This window comes from Colobus angolensis, unplaced genomic scaffold (genome assembly GCF_000951035.1).
Source record: "Colobus angolensis palliatus isolate OR3802 unplaced genomic scaffold, Cang.pa_1.0 Scaffold211, whole genome shotgun sequence".
NCBI lineage: Eukaryota > Metazoa > Chordata > Mammalia > Primates > Cercopithecidae > Colobus > Colobus angolensis.
The window spans coordinates 2,663,093-2,678,934 of NW_012115278.1; the positions used below are offsets into that span (position 1 = coordinate 2,663,093).

Genomic DNA, 15,842 nt, shown 5'->3' on the forward strand with positions numbered 1-15,842 from the left:
TGTCTTTTGTTGTTGTTGTTTTTTGAGACAGAGTTTCACTCTTGTCACCCAGGCTGAAGTGCAATGGCACGATCACTGCAACCTCCACCTGCCAGGTTCAAGTGATTCTCCTGCTTCAGCCTCCTGAGTAGCTGAGATTACAGGTGCCCACCACTATGCCTGGCTAATTTTTGCATTTTTAGTAGAGAAGAGGTTTCACCATATTGGCCAAGCTGGTCACAAACTCCTGACCTCAGGTGATCCGCCCGCCTCGGCCTCCCAAAGTGCTGGGATTACAAGCGTGAGCCACCATGCCCGGCCTGCTTCCTTCTTAACTAACAATTCCATCTTTAAGTCATTTCCCTCTTCTCCCATTTTACAATAAACTATTAGAGAAACAGGCCACTTCAACACTTTGTTTAGCGTATTTCCTCAGCCAGTATTCAACTTCATTACTCCCAGTTCCACCTTCCACAAAAACTGTGAACAGAACACCAACATGGTGCAGTCAAGCTCTCTGCCACTTGGTAACGAGGATCACCTGTCCTTCCAGTAACATGTTTCTCATTTTTTATCTGAGACCTCATTGGAATGACCTTTACTGTCCATATTCCAACCAACGTTCTGCTCAGGATTGCTTAGATATTCTCAAAGAAAATGGAGACTTTCTCTACAACTCTCCTCTTTCTGGGCCCTCACCAGAGTTGCTGTAAATAGTCCATTCATGAAAATGTAGGCTTCTTCTAGCATACATCTCTTCCAGCCTCTACCCATAACCTGGTCCCAAGGCCACTTCCACATTTTGAGGTATTTGTTACAGCAGCACCCCACTCTTGGTGCCAATTTCTTTTTCTTTCCTTTCCTTTTTTTTTTTTTTTTTTTTTTTGAGACAGAGTCTCACTCTGTTGCTCAGGCTGGAGTGCGGTGGTGCAATCAAGTGATCCTCCCACCTCAGCGTCCCAAGTAACTGGGATTACAAGCACCTGCCAAAATGCCCAGCTAATTTTTGTATTTTTTTGGTAGAAACGGGGTTTCACCGTCTTGGCCAGGCTGGTCTCGAACTCCTGACCTCAAGTGATCACCTCGGCCTCCCAGAGTGCTGGGATTACAGGTGCTAGCCACCGTGCCCGGTCGCTCATTTCTATCTGAGTTCATTCAGGCTGCTATAACAGAATACCAAATGTTGGGTAACTCATATATAACAGGAATATGTTTCTCACAGTTCTGCAGGCTGAGAAGTTCAAGACCAAGGTGCTAGCAGATTGGATATCTGATCAGAGTCTGCTTCCTGGTTCACAGACAGCCATGTTCTCATTGTGCCCTCACATGGTGGTAGGAGTGAGGGGTCTCTCTGAGACCTCTTTTGTGAGGCCTCCCCCTTCATGACCTAATCACCTCCCAAAGGCTCTTTCGACCAATCCCATTTAGGATTAGATTTTAACATAAGAATTTTGTGAAAGACACAAACATTCATTCTATAGCAGGTGTGTTAAGCATTCAGCACTCAGCTAGGTGCAGTGAGGAACACAGAAGCACGAACCATGGTCTGTTTCCAAGGAGCTCATTATAGGCACATTTGGAAAACTGGGTTAAATGCCTTTGTGCAGTTGAAACCCTTTGGAATTCATAGACGGGAATATTTATTATAAGGACCATGCTTTGAGCTGAACGTGGTAGGGTTGGAATAGAAAGAGGCATACAGAAAACATAACAGAGCACAAATGTCCACCAATCAGCTGTCAAGGTATTGAAACAAAAGAGAAGCCTCATCTGGGGAAATGACAGGGTAGCTTTACCACTCAAACAGGAAGGGTCTAAAATATGAAAGAGTCAAAGGATCAGGCAGGATATGCAGAAAATTGAGAGTGGACCCCTGCCTTACACCTTATACAAAAATCAAATCAAGATGGATTAAAGATGTAAATGTAAAACTCAAAACTATAAAAACCCTAGAAGAAAATCTAGGCCGTGCTATTCAGGATATCGGCATGGGCAAAGATTTTTATGACAAAAATGTCAAAAGCAGTTTCAAAAAATGCAAAAATTGACAAATGGGATCTAATTAAACTAAATAGCTTCTGCACAGCAAAAGACACTGTCATCAGTGTGAACAGACAGCCGACAGAATGGGAGAACATTTTTGCAAGCTATCCATCTGACAATTGTCTAATATCCAAAATCTACAAGGAACTTAAACAAATTTACAAGGAAAAAACAACCCCATTAAAAAGTGGGCAAAGGACAGCAACAGATAATTCTCAAAAGAGGACATTCATGCAGCCAACAAACATGAAAAAAAGCTTAACATCACTGATCATTAGTGAAATGCAAATCAAAACTACGGTGAGATACCATCTCACACCAGCCAGAATGGTGACTATTACAAAGTCAAGAAACAACAGATGCTGGCGAGACTGAGGAGAAACAGGAACGCTTTTACACTGTTGGTTGGAAGGTAAACTAGTTCAGCCATTGTGGAAGACAGTATGGTGATTCCTCAAAGACTTAGAACTAGAAATACCATTTGACCCAGCAATCCCATAACTGGGTATATACAAAGGAATATAAATCATTCTATTATAAAGATACATGCATGCATATGTTCATTGCAGCACTATTCACAATAGCAAAGACATGGAATCAACCCAAATGCCCATCAATGATAGACTAGATAAGGAAAACGTGGTACATATACCCCATGGAATACTGTGCAGCCATAAAAAGGAACAAGATCGTGTCCTTTGCTGAAACCATCATCCTCAGCAAACTAACACAGGAACAGAAAATTAAACACCGCATGTTCTCACTTATAAGTGGGAGCTGAACAATGAGAACAGATGGACACAGGGTGGGGAATAACACACACTGAGGCCTGTGTCAGGGTAGTGTGGGGAGGGAGAGCATCAGGAAAATTAGCTAATGAATGCTGGGCTTAATACCTAGGTGATGGGTTGATAGATGCAGCAAACCACCATGGCACGTGTTTATCTTTGTGACAAACATGCACATCCTGCACATGTATCCCGGAACTTAAAAAAAAGAAAAGTAGCAGGCAGGGTGAGTGATATTTGTTGAAGCAGAGGACGAATATGCAAAAATCACTATTTGTGGAGCTGAAACCAAAAGCTGGGAGTTCCCGTGAAGTCTTTAGAAGTGAGGGAGCAGAGAGCAGGGTGGGGGCCAGACATGAAAAGTGGAGGTAGAGGGGAAAAGAGGGATGCAATTCAAAGACCGCCGCTCGATTTTAAGATCAGATGACTTGGGAAATACTGTTTTCCATGAGGAAATTGGAAATAATTGGAAGGAGCTGGTGAATTGAAGGTAAAAAAGCCAATCGGCGTATGAGGGAGGGGTAAGCAATTGTTACATGAGGGATTTCTTCCTAAACACTGCTGGCCTCCGCCTTGCTTCTCACTGCTGTCTGCAAGGCAGACAGTCTTTTCTGCTGGCAAAGTGACAGTTCTTTTTCTTCTTTCCTGATCTGGGCCCATTAAGTTCCTAAACACTAACAGCACGGTCTCTGACTCTCCCTGTCAGGCCAGTCATGGCCATAACCTACGTGATTCTGCAGGGTCTTACTGTGGCGCAGTGATGAGAGTGTATCTTCATTGGCACCTGGGCAGACGTGTTATCTGTTCATCCCCATTGGCTTATTCCTCTTACCTCCCATTTGATCTTGGGCAAGGCAAAGGGTGTGGCCAAACCCCACTGATGTCATTTTTACTGTCAAATTTAAAGCAGAGATATTGGGTGTCCAGTAGGCCATCAGAGATAACATGTCTTTATCCGTTAGTGATTTTGAAGTTTTACAATTGAGGTGTTAGGTGTTGACCTGTTGTTCAGCTCAGGAGGCTGCAGATGGTTTCATTGGGGTGCTGTGACAAGGTCTTGTGCTGTTGTTATTCTGCTCATTCTCACCCAGGCTTTAGGCCAGGACTTCAAGACCAGCCTGGCCAACATGGCAAAACCCCGTCTATACAAAAAATACAAAATGATCTGGGCATGGTGGCATGTGCCTGTAATCCCACCTACTCAGGAGGCTGAGGTGGAAGAATCGCTTGAACCCGGGAGACAGAGGTTGCAGTGAGCCAAGATCGTGCCACTGCACTCCAGCCTGGGCGATAGAGAGAGACTGTCTCAAAAAAAAAAGAAAGAAAGAAAAGAAAAAGAAAGAAAGAATGGGAAGCCTAGAGATATGGATTTAGATAACTCAAAAACTCAAACCCTGTACATTTTCAAATCCCCAAAATTCTAAGAATCTGTTACATTCTAATCTGCATTGTCATAGGCAGCAAATACACAGAGTCACACAGTTGCCTGAGCTTACCAGAGACTCACAAACTGAGTTTGCTTTGGACCAACAAGAAGAAAGTAAATGAAAGTAAAAAGACCTTTTCGGATCTGACACCAAGCAAAAATCATTGCCCACACGGTTGTGTCCATTATAACTGCTGTTGGTGAAGTACCTATTGTGAGTCAGGTGTGTGCTAAATACTCGACGCTCACATATCCACTTTGTCATGAACTAGTGAACTAGCAGATGGAGGTTACTCAGATGGGGAAGTTGAGGCTGAGAGCTCAAAGAGGTTGCTCAAGGCCACCCTAGTAGTGAGTGTCAGGTCCACGCTGCCTTACTTCCTTTGTAGTTATGCAGAAGACCCATGGTTTCTGAAAGACCTCGAGAATTTGCGCCACTGCTACCTCCCGGTCAGGATTCGCAAGGCTAGGAGAGGACAGGCAGGGTCAACCCAGGGGAAGAAGCCTTGAGGAAATCGGTAATGAATTTCCAAGTTCGACGCGCGTGAAAATGTTTCAGACCGTCTTGCCTGGCTCTGCTGACGTGTGGTCAGAGGAGGGTGAGCTTTATGTTTTCCAGAGCTCTAAATCAAGACAAATGCTGGCACTGCAACCCTGATTGCCTCATTTACTCTTGTCCCCGCAAAAAGATTGAACGCCACACTGCTGACACAGAGAAGGAATTTAGTGTTGGTTGCTGAACAGTGGAGCTGAAATGGACACAAGAGGTCGTTTATTCCCACCCTTAATGTGATGAGGAGAGCAGAACTCAGTGATGTCAGCTGACGCACTGCAACCACATTGTCTCTTGCTGCTGTCATTATTAATGCTATTGGCATCACCAATGTCCATAGCTCATTTAATAGTCACTAGTAGTTTGAAAAACAAGATCATGTGAATTACGATGATGCGTTATATGTCACTCAGTGATTCTAGGTATCTTTCATCCGTACAATGATAATTTCATTGGATTCTTACTGTAATATCTCTCATCCTTACAATGGTAATTTCATTGAATTCATTGGTAAGGATTATCATCCAAGCTCTGCCCCCTAACTGTGGAGAAAGGGGCTCACGGGATTTGCTCCCAGCGAGGCCTCAGGTCAGGCTGGCCTCGGCCCCAGCCGGCCTCCCCACAGCTCTCCCTGCTGGCAGTGCTCAGGCACGTGCCCCTGGTCCCGGGTTAGTATGCCACTTGGCCTTGAACCCAGGAGGGGCCATCAGTGACTGTAGGCTGTCCCCAGTCCCACTGAGGAAAGTGATGGGTGGGCCACAGCCTCCACCTTCCACGAATCCCATCGCGTCTCACGTCCTCAGTCTGCCTCCCTCCAGGCCTTTGCAGGAGGCACCTCCACCCTCAGACCTCTACCACTCCCAGAGGACCTCTATGTCCTCCTCCCTGCGTCTCTCCTTCTCTTCCCTCCCTGCTTCCCTTTCGTCCTTGAGCAGATTTGGCGCTGAGCTGTCAGCCCCTCATCAGCTGATGAGGGAAGCACTGTCTCCTGTGCCCTGCACACTGTTGAGATGAACGCTTGTGTTCTCAGGTGGCCCCTGACACGGTTCGGCTCTGTGTCCCCCCCCAGACCCCACCTTGGATTATAATAATCCCTGCATGTCAAGGGCGGGACTAGTAGAGGTGATTGGATTATGGGGGCAATTCCTCCATGCTGTTCTCATGATAGTGAGTGAGTCTCACGAGATCTGATGGTTTTATAAGCGTCCGGCATTTCCCCTGCTGGCACTCCTCTCTCCTGCCGCCCTGTGAAGAGGTGCCTTCCGCCATGGCTGTAAGTTTCCTGAGGCCTCCCCAGCCATGTGGAGCTGTGAGTCCATTCAACCTCGTTTCTTGATAAATTGCCCAGTCTTGGGTATTTCTTCATAGCAGCATGAGAACGGACTAATACAGTCCCTGACTGTCAGAACTGCCCTAAGCTTTGGGCTCCTTTGCAAGCTTCCAGGTTCATATATTCCAGCCCAGTCACATCTTCTAGAGGCTGCCCACTCTCTTCGGCTTATGGCCCCCCCTTACCCCATCCTCAAGCCAGCAGTGGTGAGTGGAGCCCTTTGTCATGCTTCTAACCTCTCTGATTAGGGAAGTTCTCTGTTTTTAAGGGGGCAAGTGATTAGATTGCACCCCCTGGGAAAATCATATATAAGCTTCTGATATTAAGGTCCAGAACCTGAATTCCATGTGCATAGTGTCTTTTGCCAAGTAAGGTACCATATTCACAGGTGTGACACCAGGGGTGCAGGTCCTGCTTGCCATACCACCTTCACAGGATGGCATGGACAGCAGGTGCCTGTTGGAGAGTGGAAGGCTTGGAGTAGGGAATGCAGCTAGGTGCTGCTTCAGGCGCTCCGTGCTTGTAAATCTTGATGTAGGTCATGCAGTCATAGCCAGAGCCCTCAGACATGGCTGCTGTTCTAATCCCATTCTATGATGAAGGCACTGAGGCACAGAGAATAAGTGACCTGACAAAGTCACAGAGCTGGAGGGACCCAGGCAGTCTGGTCTCAGAGCCCACATTCTCACCTGCTGCACCATCGTGTGCTCTGCAGAGAAGCACACACGTACCAGGAAGTGCCAGACAGCAGCCTGGCACCCAGGCCTTTAGACATGGGAAGAAGCTGAACTGCAGCGTCATCTGCCCTGGTCCAACCACCCTGTGCATTCTTTAGGTCGTGGAACCGTGACTTTTCAAACGTTCTCATCCTCTCTCTTGCTACTTTAGTAAAAGCTTCTGTGTTTTCCAGGCTGGGAATGATTTCATGTTTATGTCACTTTCTGCTCCCTCCTCATACAGATGCCTACCCTAATTCTGAAGTCGTCTACGTCTGGACCAACGGCTCCACCAAGTCTGTGGTGGTGGCGGAAGATGGCTCCAGACTGAACCAGTACCACCTGATGGGGCAGACGGTGGGCACTGAGAACATCAGCACCAGCACAGGTGAGGGCTCCCAGGTGCGCTCCGGCCACCACAGCCTCGGAGAGCTCGCTGCTCCCAGCACCCCTCTGCAGGGCCACGTGGGAGGTGGCACAGCAGCCAAGCACACCCTGTCCTGGACAGCTGTGCTCTCCCTGGGCCACAGCTGTGTGAGATTTGGCCAAGGGAGTCCTCCCAGCCCGCCCCTCCCTGCAGCTGCACACAGAGGCACCAGCTGTGGCCGGCAGTTGCGGTGGACCTGCTTATATAACACACCCCTAAGCAGGAAAGGTAGACAGCTTCCTACAAATACCCCCAGTTACCTGCTCCCCCACCTCCTGCTTTAAACAGTGCAGAGAGTTCCCTGGAGTTGAAGTTGGGAAAGCACAACCAGGCAGCCTACAAAGAAGAGCTGAAATGTACACGAAGGAAGCAGACACTCTCCATGGCAAGTGCCCTGGGCTGGCCTGAGCCCTGCAGGGTCAGTATCCCAGCCTGGCTTCCCCTGACACAAAGTTGGTGGGGAGACCAAAGGAACAGGGTACGTTGCATCTCCAGAGCCTGCAGGTTATGTGGCCAGATAGCTCCAGGGCAGGCAGGCCCAGCCATAGAGGTCAAGGTCACCAGAGAGTGCCGTGAGCAAAGGAGGGGGTTTTAAGCTCCAAAGAGCTTCTGCATCCTTGGAGAAAAGCCTAAAGGGAGGCAGGGAGCCCTGATGGCAGAATGAGCTCTAAGCCCCAGAGGATATTTGCAGGGGAGCGCTCTGTCAGCATGGCTGTCAGCACCGCTATCCTTGCAGCTGGCCGAGCACACAGGCCATTTAGTGCATAGCCTGTTCTGGGTGCACACACACGCAGTCAGCACCCTGTTGACCCACGGGCCTGTGCGCTGGGCATCCCTGTGGGATATGAGAGTCTGGGAGGATGGCTTCACCATTTGGTTACCATGCTAAAGGGAAAGGCAGAGGGAACGGGCCGGTTTTATGCAAACCAGTGGAAGGTAGTGTAGCAAGAGTTTGGTGTAAGCAGTTGCGATGCTGAAGGAGGATATTCCAGTTTGGAACTGTTTCATATAGTTCTTTGAATATTAATAACTGGGATTTCTACTCCTGTTTGCATTCTACAATCTTTTAAAACAAACACGATCGAATTTTCCTACCCTCAACTCAAAAATAAAACAAAATGAAAAGAACTACCGCCAAAAGAATTAGAAGTAGGAGAGTGATTTCAAGCCCTACTGTAAAACAGAATGCCATTTCACTTCTTCAAGTGCCAAGGAGACACAGACTTGGATCACCGGTAGAGATCCAGTCCTTGCTACCAACATACCCTCTGCCTCTTCTTTGCCCATTTCTCTCTCTGGTCTTCGAGCCGGCTCTGCTCCCTCACCTGCTGCGGACTACGGGAAAAGTGCACCTTTGCATTGCTGGCCTGTCCAGGCACCGCTGAGATTGCTGGCTCCTCTTGTGTTAGAGGCCGATTTTGCCACATGCGATTGCTCTGGTTCCTTCATCTCCTACATATGACATGTTTTGAGTTGGCACTCAGTGAAGCAGCCACAGTGGGCCTTGCTGAGCTGTGGGCTTCCATCCCAATAGTAAACACTGCGACTGGGATGTCAGACTCTAATGTCCCCACACGCAGTCCCTGCAGCCGCAGACCACTACTGCAACAGACCGGGGCCTGCACTGATGGAGCCCCCAAGCCTGTTCTCCCCACGTTCACAGTGCATCGCAGCTCTCCGGCCACACCATCCACTCCTCACAATTCAGTCAAAGTTTTTTGAATTGCTCTTCCTCCGCCCCTCAAAGAACACTTCCCATCTCCCCAGGGAGAGGCAAATCCAGGTAGCAAGAAGACTGGCCCAGCAGGCCTCACACTCCCTGACCACAGCCCCCGACCTCAGCTCCTTACCAGTTCACCATGAGGACGGCATCATTCTCAGCAATGAATGGGAGGTCTCCTCGTGCCTCCCACACAGCCAGGCAAATCCAGAGAAGGCACTGGGGCATCGCCAAGGAAAGGCCCCCAATTTCAGAGAACAGGTGACACAACTCTGGTAGGTGGCAGAAGGGGTGAGCTGCCGGGACCCAGGGCCTCCTGAGCCGCTGCATCTCACTCTGCACCTGGGACACAGCCAGCACAGGGCCTGCTGCTGGTGGGAGTGGTCGTCTCACCTCCCTGGAGCCTGTAGACTGGACACAGGAAGGACTCTGTCCACCCTCTGCAGGGCTCTGTGAAATCCTGAGTTATATCTGGGGAGGCTAAATCCTGAAATCCTAATTGCAGAAGCAGGCGAGGGAGTAGGGGGGAGAGAGGCACAGATTGTGACCGGAGATTAGTAAAACACACAAATCTGATTTTCTGATTTCCCCCAGGAAGAGCTTCCGTCAGCAAAGGCTCTTCAGAGACCAGGGGTCGTCAGACTTACTTATAAAATGACTGATAAGAAATTCAGGCATCCTCCTGTGTCCTCTCCTTAACCCAGATCATACAAATGAATGCTTGTCCCACCTGAGAGGGGAGTGGAAGGGCGGCTCCTGATGAACTCCCTGGATGCAGCAAGCAGAGACTCTCGGGGACTGATGTGCGGTCATTTGCTTCTTTGCAGGCGAATACACAATCATGACAGCTCACTTCCACCTGAAAAGGAAGATTGGCTACTTTGTCATCCAGACCTACCTTCCCTGCATAATGACCGTGATCTTATCACAGGTGTCCTTCTGGCTGAACCGGGAATCAGTCCCAGCCAGGACAGTTTTTGGTGAGTGTCCCCAAGCCAGGCCTGGACACCGGTGTTTTGCCACTGACCCTAACCGCCCCAAAGCAACAGCAACAACCTCCACGAAACTTCTAGTGCTGCCTCTGTGTTGTGTGATCTGGAAAACAAATTGACCAATTCGTTAAGAATTTAATGTTAAGGATTAGGGTTTGGGATTTCTCTCTAAAGAAGGATTTAAGGAACATCACATGGTCTATTTACAGTTATTTCCTTGCTGTAAAGCCTTTTTGCGTGGTTTGACCTTGCCAGCATGTATCTGTTTTACGTGGGATTTTGCTGTGCAGGTTGAGCGTCCCTTATCCCAAATGCTTGGAACCGAAAGTGTTTCGGATGTCAGATATTTTTTAATTTTGGAAGAATTGCATGATACCAGTTGAGTCTCTCTAATCTGAAAATCTGAAATGAGCTTCACGGAGCATTGTCTTTGAGCGTTATGTCGGTGCCCAAAAAGTTTTGGATTTTGTAGCATTTCAGGTTTCAGATTTTTGAAATAGGGATCCTCAGTCTGTAGTATTTTTGGTTCTCATCAAGTATGACGTTGTAAGTTATCAGGCAGTTTTCTTTGAAATGTGCATGCCACTTTAAAATTAATCACCAAATAACAACCAAAGAGATGCAATAGGAATAAATTACATCTGTATACCTGATGAGAACCTAGAGCAGCATCATTTTACGTCCCTAAGACATCAGCTAAATTGGGAGAACTAGCAGACACAGCTGAGCGTCTGAGTCTTAATTACCTCGAAGCTCAGCTGCCTCAGACTCAGGAAGATACTAAAGACACTTCTGCCAGTCCGCGGCGATCCTGGATGCGTACATCTCCGTCAACTGTAAAGTACGGTTCACACATCAGCATTTGCTATTGCAGTTTCCTTTCCAAAGCAGGAAAATGGTAGCATGCGTTTTATCTCAATGCTCCCCCGGAGTGTAGGCTGACCAAGCGCTCAGGGGGTTCAGGAGCGAGGGGCACAGGGGTGCTCCCGTCTCATCATCACTCCGCCTCCAGCCAAGAGTCCAGCTTCGCTTGCCAAGCCCGCGCGAGCGTCAGGACTGTTTCAGGAAGGTGTGGAGGTTGGCTGGTGACCAGGCAGTGCTCCCCAAGTTCATGTGCCTCATGAACTCATTAGGGGAAATGAGTTGGTAGGCAGAAGGAAAGCGGGCAGGGGATTGCCTGTTACTGTCGGGGGTTTTTTGGCAGGGAGTGGAGGGAGATTCCCAATGCATGTTAGGATAGTAAAGGCCCAAGAAGAAGACTCAGGAGGCTTGTTTAAGATCCTGCGTAGAGCTCCTCCCCTCAACACAGTGATTAACTGGATTTCTAAAAAAAATCAAAGCTCTCTATTGATTCCTTTGGAAGTGTTGATTTCATGCAGGGAGTGACGTTCACCGTGTGCTTGTGGAGCTGTGAACGATGGCATTGAATGAAACCCCAGGCACACTACGTGTCCTTGGTGCCGTGCTGGTCTCCGGGGACTGCCGTACCCAAGTCCCACACACTGGGGGCTTCAACAGCAGAAATGTATCATCTCACACTTCCGGAGGCTAGAAGGCTGGGATCAGGGCGTTGGCAGGGCTGGCTCCTCCTGGGGCCTGCAAGGGAAGGGTCTGTTTCCGGCCTGTCTCTTGGCCTCTGGTAGCTCCTTAACTCATGGCAGCACCACTCCAGCCCTCACACGGCATGCTCCCTGTGTGGTGTCTGCCTCCAAGGTTCCCCATTTTATAAGGGCGTCAGTCACAGATGAGGGCCCACCCCAGTGACCTCATTTTAACTTAATTACTTCCTGAAATACTGCATTTCCAAATAAAGCCATAATCTGGAGTACTGGAGGTTAGGACTTCAACATATGAATTCTGCAGGCCCACAGTTTTTAGCAGGTGTGTTACACCCCCGTCGCCCACACAGGTGCATGCTTCTGCAGAAGGCAGGGCTAGCAGGTGGAAGCGTTGTGAACTGCGAGAGTCCAGCAGGCTTGGCTCCCAGTGTGGGTCGTCTCGTCTCCTTGCTGGCAAGCTTGGGCACCTTGCTAAATACTTTCAAATCTTCAGGCTCCCCAACCTGCCAAACAAGGATACTGACACCCATCCAGAAGGCAGCTTAGATTAGAGTCTGACACTCAGCGGACCCAGTAGCTGGTGCATAATCTGCCAGTCCTAAGGAACATCGTCTTCCAGGGATCCAGCCTGGCTGTGTGGTCACTGCAGAGTTTTCCTAGTGGCCACAGGCTCCATGCACAGCAGGCTCCAGGGGACACTGTTCCCTCTTTGAGGGACTGACATGCCCAGACCCAGATTCAGATATGGCACTTCTGTTGCTCTCTGGCTCCTACCAGTCTGCAGTCAGGTGAAAGTCTGTCTTGCCTGTTTGCAGGGAGCCCTCTACTTCCAGGTGCATGGTAAATCAGTGGGAGGCACCTACTGGCTGCCGTGTGAATGTGACTGTCATTCTGCCTTGGATCTTGCCTTCGTGCTACAGAAACATATCACTTGCTCTGCATGTCTTTGTTGAGCACTGGCTGTTTGCCTGGCTTTGTTCATGGCAGTAGGAGCCAAAATCAGACCTGAATCCCTGCCCTCCTCAGTTCATATTCTAAAGGGAAGGGACAGTCAAGACACGGAACGTCAGCAGTTGTCTATCTGAGTGCTGTGAATCTGTTAGGTGTTAGCAAAACAGTAGGGGAAAGCGCAGGCTGGGATTAAAATCACCAGTCCCTTGGGAGGCTGAGGCGGGCGGATTGCATGAGGCCAGGAGTTCGAGACCAGCCTGGCCAACGTGGCGAAACCCCGTCTCTACTAAAAATACAAAAATTAGCCAGGTGTGGGGATGCCTGCCTGTAATCCCAGCTACTCAGGCAGCTGAGGCACAAGAATTGCTTGAACCCCGGTGGCAGAGCTTGCAGTGAGCCGAGATCACGCCACTGCACTCCAGCCTGGGCAAGACTCTGTCTCAAAAAAAATAAAAATAAAAATAAGAATCACTAGTCCCCTTCGTGTCTATCATTTTGGGCATGTTGTACTGGGGTCCTGGGTGCCGGCACTGAACCCTGTTTCCGTTTTCCACTCTGCCCCGCCTGACCCCCGCAGGGGTCACCACGGTGCTGACCATGACGACCCTCAGCATCAGCGCCCGGAACTCTCTGCCCAAAGTGGCCTACGCCACCGCCATGGACTGGTTCATAGCCGTGTGCTATGCCTTCGTCTTCTCGGCGCTGATAGAGTTTGCCACGGTCAATTACTTTACCAAGAGAGGCTGGGCCTGGGATGGCAAAAAAGCCTTGGAAGCAGCTAAGATCAAGGTACTGACTGTTTCTCCTCCCTTCTTCCAGGTCCCCTTGACAGAGAAAGTGTGCCTGATTCTATCCAAACATAAGACAAGGTGCTGCTCTTTCCTACCCGGCAGCTCCCAAATGCTCCTTCCCTTATACTCAAGGCCCTCACCAAGTCTTACTGACGAGTCCAATTTCACTCCAGCAAAAGGTGACAGGATGTGAATGGCTTGGGCCTGTTTATATTCAAGCCTATTATTTTGGCAGAAGCAACTCCTGTCTCTTGAGGGACGACGCGTCTGGTTTTAATTGTGGGATCTGTTGTTCTGCTCGTGTCATCCCACTTCACCTTGCAGGCTGTCCTCTTCAGGCGGCCTTCAGGTCGAGACGGGGGCGCCAGCGTAATGGAAGGAGTTCATCAGCAAAGCACACCCAAGCCCCGCTGAGTCCATGATGTGACCCCCTTTGACCAGGCACAGAAATTGTTGTGAAAGCATGACTCTGTTCAAAGCAAAGAACCATCAAGTATTTAAAGGGTGATTTATGCCCAAATCTTAAGAACATTTGAAGAAAAAAAATGTGACCAAGATTCCAAGCTGCATTGTCTCCTTGGGGAGATAAGAATAGCATTCATGGACAGTAAATAAAGCAGCATATGGTGAACTGCTAATTTCAGCACACAGAAAACAAACACACAACTCTCCATAAGGAGAGAACAGGAGGTCAGAGCCATTGGGGTGACCTGAAAGTAAAACGTAATCTGTCCTTCGGTAAATCAGCATGAAGGGAGTCCTGGAAGGCATTAGAGAGGCCTCGAAGTGTAAGTCCCGACCTCCCAGCCAGGGACCACAAGCCGGTTACATCAGAGCAGGAGGCCCTGGCTGCTTCCACCCCAGCCACAGCCCTGTGCTTGCTCTGCGGGCTGGACTCTGCTGTCAGGACTTCTGGCCTGACCTCGCCCATTGTGCCTTCACTATTTCCACGTGCCAGGAGTCCCTCCCCTGCTCTAGTTTCAGCATAGAAGCCCCACTTCCAAGCCTAGCTCCCGGGCTGCGGGAAGGCCTGGCAGGACCCGTTCTGGGTGCTCTCGTGGAGGGAGGAAAGGAGAAGCTGGAGGAAGGGGCCTCAGGCGTGGGTGTGCTTTGAGCGCTGGGGTGGAGGGACAGGCGTGATCTGACTGCACTGGGTGATAGGGACTGGGAAGCTGGGAGCAGGCTCTTCTCAGATGATGGAAGTTCTTGGCCGACACGTTTGAACTTGTTCCTGCAGACCAGGGGGCCAGAGAAGGTGCTGTGCGGGGAGGAATGAGAATGGAGTTTGGGGAGATGGGGCTTCCCAACACTGTGCACTATGTTGCTGGAAGGTGTGTGTTTGTCATCTGCCTGGGACATAGACGGTGCATGATGGATAGTGGGCTGGAGCCTGGTATGAAGTCAGGGAGCAGCCAGAAGTCCCTGACAGTCACCAAGGTTGTCGGGGTCATGTCTGTGAGTCTAGGAGGAACATGAACCCCCGGGTGAATGGAGACAGCACGCATGTGGTTGGGTGGTGGTGTTGGGTGTCGCCATCACTGGCTAATCTAATCACCGTAGATCTGAATTCTGAATGGAGGGTTGGAGGGAAGAGAGAGGATGAAGGTGACCTGCATTGTCTAATTCGACGAGAGTGAGGGTCTTCTAGAATAAGCAGCATGCCTCAGGCTGGCTTGTGGAATGTCAAGACTCTCTTGTTCCCGGGAAGGCAGTGGCGCTGGGGGTTCCACCCCTGCTGCCAGGAAGTGTCCGTGTGCTGGAAGGCGTGGAGCATCTGCAGGCATGCAGGCAGCACACCCCGTGGTCAGACTCCAGCCGCGAGCGTGAATACCACAGCCTGGTGTCAGCCTATTCGAGTAAACTGTTCCATGGATGTAGAGAGGACTTTAAAAAAATAATTGTTCCAAGCTGGGATCTCCAGAAGCAAACACTGGGTCAGCGTTTGGGGTGTAAGGCAGTTTTTAGGAGTGAAGGTCTGGGAAAGGAAACAGGAGGCAGTGAGATTCAGAGAGGAAGAAACCAAACCGCGATGCAGGCCTAGCAAGGTGCAGGCTCACCCCCCGGGGAGTGTGGAGCAGATGGCCAGTGGAGTTGCCCCGTGTCAGGGATGTGGCCAGGGCTTTAGACTCCTGCCTCGCTGCCCAACAGGAGGGGCATGAATCTGGCCAGACCGCCCTCTGCAGCTCAGGCTGCCAGAAGAGCTGACACCCGGCCACACTGCCTGCAGCTGGGGAGCACGTCCTTCCGGACAGGCGGATTCCGGGGCGCGTGTTCATCTCCACCACCAGCACTGTGACTATGCTGAGTCCCAGGCGGGTGCTCCCTGCCACCCGCCCCCACCCCGCTGCACATTCCTTCCCAGTAAAAACGCGCACCCTCAGGACAGAGCAGTATCTTCTAAAGGGCTTGCCCTTCCCTTGGTGCCACCCAGAGCTAGAACCATTCTAAGCAGTAACTCACATGTATGGGTTTCTTCTGGCGGATCTGCATGAGCGCTCACGTGACGTGGGGAAGGCGGGGCTGGCAAAACTGCCATCGCGTTTCTGAGGTGTGGCCCGCCTCCCGCA

General features: G+C 50.0%; 1 protein-coding gene across 1 annotated transcript in view; it reads left to right on the top strand.

Annotated features, from left to right (window-relative positions):
* Positions 1-15,842, top strand: part of GABRA5 (gamma-aminobutyric acid (GABA) A receptor, alpha 5) — an 81,075-nt gene that overhangs the window by 61,921 nt on the left and 3,312 nt on the right. The window contains exons 8-10 of the mRNA XM_011942875.1: positions 7,080-7,223; positions 9,810-9,962; positions 13,062-13,273. Coding sequence (XP_011798265.1) covers positions 7,080-7,223; positions 9,810-9,962; positions 13,062-13,273 — 509 coding nt within the window. The remainder of the gene's footprint in view (positions 1-7,079; positions 7,224-9,809; positions 9,963-13,061; positions 13,274-15,842) is intronic.